Source organism: Poecilia latipinna, unplaced genomic scaffold (assembly GCF_001443285.1).
Source record: "Poecilia latipinna isolate Pla-1442-1.1 unplaced genomic scaffold, P_latipinna-1.0 Scaffold739, whole genome shotgun sequence".
NCBI classification, from domain to species: Eukaryota; Metazoa; Chordata; class Actinopteri; order Cyprinodontiformes; family Poeciliidae; genus Poecilia; species Poecilia latipinna.
In genome coordinates this window covers 255,677-263,646 of record NW_015113355.1, presented here as the reverse complement: position 1 = coordinate 263,646, position 7,970 = coordinate 255,677, and the positions used below count along the sequence as shown (strand labels likewise).

At 36.5% G+C, this 7,970-nt stretch overlaps 1 protein-coding gene across 1 annotated transcript in view; it reads right to left on the bottom strand.

The window, feature by feature from the left end:
- arhgap10 (Rho GTPase activating protein 10) overlaps window positions 1-7,970 on the bottom strand; it is a 61,799-nt gene that overhangs the window by 11,161 nt on the left and 42,668 nt on the right. Inside the window, exons 19-20 of the mRNA XM_015045691.1 lie at window positions 7,824-7,965; window positions 3,334-3,487 (exon numbers count right to left, since the gene is read on the bottom strand). Coding sequence (XP_014901177.1) covers window positions 3,334-3,487; window positions 7,824-7,965 — 296 coding nt within the window. The remainder of the gene's footprint in view (window positions 1-3,333; window positions 3,488-7,823; window positions 7,966-7,970) is intronic.

Genomic DNA, 7,970 nt, shown 5'->3' with positions numbered 1-7,970 from the left:
TATATATATATATATATATATATATATATATATATATAAGCAATTTTTTGCCATCATTCCAACAAAACAAACAATTAAAATTCAGGAGGGATTGCAGACAAGCGAACTGCTGCCTTCTCATCACTGCAAGAAATCCAGCGTGAAGCGTTGGAGCCTTGTTGATCCTGGCATGGAGCTAACGTGGGGATGAGCAGGACTATCGACTACCTTCGCAAACGAAGAAGGCCAGTAGTGGGATTCATATCCGTCTCTAGGAGAAAGCAGGATCAAAACTACATCCAGGCTCCACCCGGCTACTGCCAGTTGGGTGGGCAGGAAATCAGCTCAGATCTACAATCTTATGATCCACAACTGTCTGCCTGGAAAAGGCCTGGAGATCTAAAGGCAAGACAGACAGTCCAGAGGAAAAAGCAGAAAAAAATGGCTGAATATCCAAATTGTGAGGGCTTGGAGCAGCAGAGAAAAGCTGTGACTGAATTTGAGGAGAAGAAGAGAAATGAGGCAAGTCATTGAAAATGCCAGAGAAGATAAATGAAGCAAGAGCACATAAAAAAGTTACAGTAAGATATTGTGAATGAGGACGCCTCCTGTGTAGGACCAGGCAGATTTTACAGAAAACCAACTAAAAAAAAAAAGACTAACAAAAAGAAATTGTTGCCCAGGTGCGCCTCTGGGAACAGCAGACTACAGATATCACATTTCTGGAACTGCATGGAAGTAATCTAGCAACTGCAATCCCTGCTCGCTTTGGACGCCGAATCCCTGGGTCCAACGCCAGGGAGGTGCTGTGCTAACAGGTCTCACCCTCTCACATGCTCAGATTTATGAGTGAGCAAAGCCAGGGCGACACCCTGTGACATATGGCGCAAGTCTTCATAAAGGGACAGGGGCTGCGGCTATAAGGGTAAACAAGATGAATATCTCTCCAATGTCAATACGATTTACACGGCCAACGCACGGCCACCTGTCTTCCAAACAAATAAGGCCCGAGATTTACGACCTCCTCCCGCTCGCTCCTTCCGTCCTCCGACGTGATGCCACATATGTGGGAAAGCATAAAAAACACGCATAGAAAAAAAAAAGTAGGTTACATAAGAAATATATAGTCTTGTCCGTTTATTCCTGCAACTCCAAAGACATGCCCCACACAGAGGTCACAGAGTAAAGGAATCACTCGGTCCTGTCAAGTCGGGAGGTGGATTTGTTTTCTTTTTTTTTTTTTTTTCCAGCAGAGGGAGAATGGACTATGAATGAGAGAAAGTCTATTTCAAGGTGAGTCTGCAGACATGACACAGCAGAGAGTCTAACATCTGCAGCATAACCCAATAATTCATCTCCCACATCAGCATTCAAGGCAAGTTCTGGCCTGGAAACAACAAAAGGAACCAAGGACTTGGAGGGACTGAGGACAGAATGGAAAAGCTACAGAGATGTGAGCTAAGCCTCGACACTTTAGTGAATCAGAATATGACAGGTTACCATTAATCAAATTTCTTTTTCCTTCATCCTGATTGTATACTAGATAACTGATCAGGAACTCGATCTCTACATTTTCAGATAATCTGTATCAGAATTTCAACATACATTTAATCCAGATCTCTGTTGATGCTTCGATCTGATTTTCTCTGCTGCATCCTCTGCAAATCACATTTCTGCGGTTTGCCCATCTAGTTTAACCAAACACCTGCTTTAAAAATTACACAGCTTGTAAAACTATATCATAGCCTTATTTTGTTGCCCAACAATCATTTTTGCATTGACAGTGACAGTAACAGTAAAATGGAGACTGTATTGCTGCAGATGTGTAATGTGACCTGCTCTGCTTGCTCAGCTACAATCCTCAAAGCAAAATGCTAACTTTATGAAGCAGGACAACAAACTTTCTGTGACTTTTATGAAAAAAGGTTCATCAATGAGGACTATCAAAACATGAAAAAAACAACAGCAAAGAAACAAAATTAACTTTGGTAACAAAATAAAACTGGTCTTCAGTCAGATGTTTGAGAAAAAAACATCTTAGCCTGAAAAAAGTTGTCTGAATTTTAGAGAAAACTTGGAAGGTAAAGGAACGAGAAAAAGAAGAAGAAGAAAAAAAGGTCAGCAGGATAAATCTGAAGCAAGTAAGAGGCTTTATTCTGCTACAAGTTAAAGGCAAAAATCAATTTCTAACCAGAAAAAATGTGTTTCAGTCTGTTAAGGTTATTTCAACTGCAAGAAACCAAACAGTTTGGTAAACAGTTTTGTTCTCATGTTTCATTGAAATCTTTGATCAGTGAACCAAACATTTCTAGCCTTGTAGTAGAAGTGGGCCAAGCAGAGACCTCACCCACCTGCGCATAACAAAGTGTTCAAAGTCAGCAAATTTGGCATGATGTTATGATATTCTCTGCTTTAGATGGCCTCTGTTTCGTAGCTTTGCTTAAAAGTTACGAAATGTTTCTACTCTAAACGTGCATCAATGTGTTTATTCCTGCCCAAACATGGCCAATCCTCAAGCACAACATGAGGCACGGTAAACGGTCTTTGCTGTAAACTACATAAACTGCTTTTTATTAAAAGATAAAACAAATTCAACTTTTTGTTTCACAGGATAATCTTACATAGAAAAATAAACTCAAAACCAACATTAAGAGGTGATCTAAGACAATAGGATGAAATACAGATGTTACTGCAGCTGCAGAGGTAAAAAATCAAATCAAATCTGGGACTATTGGTTGATGGAAGGCTATAAGGCTATAACAGGCAGTGTTTAGTCTCCATCTCTGACTCCTTGTGATGTTTGGTAACATAACAAAAAAAAACAGTATTTAAATAATTTATGAGCACACAGTTTTGCTTATATGCTTAAATAGCATTCATGTGTTTTCTATGCCAGCTTATTGCTGGGTAATTCATACTAGTAAGGCAGCCCACCTTTATACTATGAATTATTTTTCATTTATTAGCATTAGAAACAGCATTTATTTTTAATTGCTCATGCAAAATAATACAATTTGTATTGTATGAAGCCACTGTTGAAAAATGGCAAAATATATTTCTTTAGATGCATTGCTGAGTCAGTTTTTGAAGTTTTATTTCACCTCATTTACATGATTACGTTAAATGCTAAACTTTATTTTCAGCACACTTTTAAAAATTAATAAAATAATTTTAATTAATAATAATAATTAGCATGCAAAATAATGACAAATTATAAGTACTTTACAGTAAATAAAATATATAAAAACACACAAAATAAAACACCATAGACAGTAATATAAAGCAAAAAAAAATAAAAAAATAAACAGAAAAATGTGCCACAGAAATTGCGTTAAGGTGAAGAGAAGCCCCTACCGAGAGTTGCAGCCTGAGCTGAGGCTGGCGGTGAGCGGTGGGTGGTCTGCCTTCTCCAGCTCTGAGGTGGAGGCCGACGACGACTGGGACGACACGGACTCGTTGCTGCCCATCGAGGTTTCATCTGCTGTCAGGGCGGAACCGTCTCCCGTTGCTGAAAACACAAAAACAGACAATAAGAACAAATAATCTCCGTCTAATCAACAAGTTTGTTAATAACATGTTTTTATGGTTTGTATTCCACATAGACTCAGCCCATACAGCTCAGTGATGAAAGCTTGTTTGATAAAGCAGCTGAATAATTAATCAACACAAAGGGAACAGCGTATCATCAGGGGTCTTTAGAAACCAAACCTTTGTCAAAACAAGCGAGACAACAAGGTTCACTGTGTTCCTGGTGATGCAGTCAAAGGCAGGAACCCAAGCGACACCTGGGAGAACCAACTTCTTCTATCCACTTTATTTATTAAAAAACATTTAAGTACAAACAAACTTCTTTTTCAACAAGTAAATACAAGTATGCTCTAACTATGTGGAACGATGTGTGTATAGTTAAGCCTGTTGGAATTGATCGTTCAGTTAATCACATAATAAATTAACTAAACAGCATTTAGTTGACCTCTTAGAAAAAGAGAACTTAATAAATGAACATTTTTTAACAGGCAATTTTGTTTACAGAGACTTGACTATACGCTTCATTTATGGTTTTGGTTGTCATTTTTATTTCTGGTTGTTTTTTATTTTGGATATTTAAAGCATCTTTCAGTTGCATTGTGAGGTGTTCTTTAAAAAATAATGTCTATTGGTCTCTCAGTGAACAAAATTGCATTATTATGCAATTATCAATATATAATTTGAAAATAAATGGTCTCAAAGCATCAATATTATTCATTTCTTTATTTTTTTTTGCAATAGTTTCTAGACAATTTGTTGTCCAGTAAAATTTGTTATTGTGGATAGTTAAATAGCTCCTATTTTGTTAATTTGTTTCAATACCAAATGATGGAGATGAAATTCAACCGAGCATCATTTGAATAAATGGATAAATCAGCGTAAAAAAGTTTTTCTATATTGATTTAATGGGTGCCTCTGAAATTAGAATGTAAAACAGTTAATTTACTTAAGGAAGTCCATTCAAGAATGTTCTATAGATTCAAGCATGTGTTTCATAGATCAGCTAATGAAAATGGAATCTGAGAGAATGTAATTGTTTTAGTAACACTAACTTAAAAGTATTTATAATACGGGAATGTTGGCTTCTGTTCTATCTGTCCATTCTCAGCGGACTCCAGGTATTTGCAGGGGATAGGGACCATGAATAGTTAAAATCCACAAATAATCGAGTCCCCCTCTAAAAATGACTAGACCTATTGTAATAATTCAAAAGCTAAATATATCTTATGCATTAATACGGACAGTAGAAATGCCATCGCAGAAGCTAATATCTACGACAGATATCTAATATCTTCATGGAATGTCGCTCCTGAGTTAGCTGCTATGGTAATGGCAGCCGATAGCGTTTCACTGCATCTCAGCAGGTTAGCATCCAAAGCTTTAAAAATTAAAGCTAATTTCCTAAAGTAAATACCATCAAGTAAATTATGAAATATTTCTTTTTTGAACAGGTCATGTACTTTGTGAATCTAAATGAGCTTTGTTTAGCTGACGTGAAGGTAAAAAAGGCTCTTTGGAGTGTAAAAGCTGCAAACTCCTGCTCTGAACAGCAGCCAGTAGATTGTCTTTGGGGTTTAGGTTGGAGCAGTTTTCTGGCTATTCAAGCAGAGTGATATCATGGTCAATAAAGCAGGTATTGGTACTTTTGGCAGTCAAATGGTGCTGCTGGAGAAATTAAATTAGCATTTCAATAAAACTCGTCAGAAGAAGAAAGTGTGAAGATGTGCACAATCACTTACAGTGGAAAATGCACACCAGAACTCAAGCAACTTTGATTCTGCGACTCTCCACTCTCCCACCAAGACTTTGATCTTAAAATACAATGAAAAATTTATTACTATACTATTTGAAAAGAAAACGTAGGTCCACTGAAGCGCAGGAAAGACTCTTGATGTTGTGTCTGGTTCCAGAGTTATAGTCCTTTAAGTCTGTGAATGTTGAATCTTAAAGAACCGACTCCAGCGACATTCCAGGCCTCATGAAGAGAACCTTCAAACCTTTCACCTTCCACTCAACTTTTTATTTATAAAATATATAACAAAAATCTAATTTTACTGGTCTTTTGTAATATTTTAAATTCCTGAGAAACATAATATTTTGTTTTGTGTTAGATCTAAGAAGTTTAAGCTCACATAAAACATATCACTTTGCAAAGAACATAAGTATCACTTCTTGAACTTTTTAGTGGTTTTCAAAATTATTGCACCTCTATGTAATGTAACAACCAGTAAAAATGCTAAAAATAACTAAACAGTCTAACCTGGTCAAAAGAGATACAATTACACAGATACATTATTTAAGCATAATTTGATTTTATTTTGTTGTGAATATAAAACTTGATAACATGTAAAATTTGTTTCCATTTTGATAATTCACTAGATTTCTAGACACAATATGCAGTTTGATAAGCTACTGCAACATAAAATATCTGCCTTAGCTGTTCCAAAATGTATTTACTGTAAGGCTTTCTGACAAAAACAGTGAACTAAATGCACTTCGCCACACTTTGTGTGTTCTCTCCCCACCCATAGTTGCAGGTCGATTTAAAAAAAAACAAACAAAAAAACAAAAATGGTCTTCTGCAGGCATCGCTCTTCAGCCTTTCAATACCCTTAAATTTGATTTGGATCTCATTAAGTTGGACCCACATAAAAAACACAAAGGTTAAAAAAAGGATTACGCCTTCCATCTCCTGATATTAAAATAAGCCACACTAAAGCTGGTGCAAAGAAGACAAACAGAGGCAATCTGGCAAGCAGATTTAGACTCCTTTGGTGTTGCAGACGGGGGTGGGGAGGGATTCGACTGACCCTGGATCAGAAATTGCAGAAGCTAGATTTTGGGTCAGCAGGTCGGTTGATCTGCTTTCCTGATGCAAGCCCCGGGGGAGCTTCTTATAGTGTCCTGTTTCAATAAACCTGAGGGGAAAACATTAGTACACAAGGGCACGTAAAGGCCACAGATGCGATTATGTCTACAAGGTATTACAGACAAGAGGTGGCAGAGTTTAGTGTGTCAAGTGTAGATAGTATCTTATTTGTAGCAGGCACTGTGTAATAGTCTGAATGAGTGACTAAGGCTTACAGGAAGCGAGAGGGAAACGCAGCTAGCTCAAATAAACACCGTCTTTTAGTAAAATGTTATTTTTCTACTGTCATGATCGCAATGCAATTGAAAAAATAAGGCCATTGTACAATAATTGGTCACAAAGTAGAAGACTTGTCCCAAGAAAATTTAAATTTTGAGATTCATTTCACAAAAAAACTTGGATATTCTCTGATGTCAAAAAAGTTGCAAATTTGCATGAAAAAGAATTACATGATTAAAAACATAAATTTACAATATAAAGCTTTTCAGACATTCATCCAGCAGCCAGATTTTTACTTTTAATACATCACTGATGAACATACTGCTTAATATATTCCATCAACTGACAGGTGCCACAATAACGAAATGATTAAAGTTGTTTCCTTCTAGTAGAGCCGGTAAATATAGCTTAAAAATAAAATCTCCAATTTTTTCCTGCCAACTCTGACTTCCGATTTTAATAGTTTTTTTTTCTCAGAAAATACTTTCAACTAGTACATTTTATTTCTGTCATTCCTTCTGTGACTTTTATGATGTTTTTACATTTTTGGGACAGGCTACTGTAATTTTTATTTAATTACAAGAATGTAGCCACAATATTAGCACAATAAAGACGCAATGTTACCAGAAGAAGATCTTGAAATAATAAGAAGAAAAGCTTGTATAAGTAATTTTTTGTGTTGGAGTCATTATAAAATTATTACTTCATTTTCCTAATATTACAACTTTATTCTGGTAGTATTAACACTTTATTCTCATATTATTTCAACTTTGTCAGATGACTTTATTCATGTAAAACACGGCAAACGTACAAAACTTAGCCAGACCGTTATGCTTTGTTAACCTGAATTCAAAATCCAAATAAGTAGAAGCTGTAAAATGCGGTTGTCAAACAAGATGGCGGCTTTGGGTGTGCTGTCATCACTCTGAACTATAGAAACTCAAGAAGAGCATTGGTGGGGAAAACATCCAGATTTTTCAAAATTTAAATCTTTAAAAACCAAAAAGATTGATTAATCAGTTTATGCTACAGCCCTACTGTCAATGTAAGCGGTCATAATGTTACAAATTCTTGGTGTATTCCACAAGCATACGTCTTCATGCTTGCTGTTTATTTTACCGTGTGCAACTGGATAAATATGATGTGATGTTTGCAGTGACCCTTCATGACCTCTCCAACAAACCAGGAAATGTGAAAAGATACAGACGGAACCTCAGAAATCTCTTACCATTCTGAATGTCAAGGACTTGTGGGTTGTAGACCGCTAAAGGCCGATTCTGTCGACTCACTTTCTTGGACTGCCTTGTGGGAGCAGATAACACTGGGCCAGCAGGTGACAGAGGTCTTAATTCTGGAGAATCTGTGAAGATCTGCA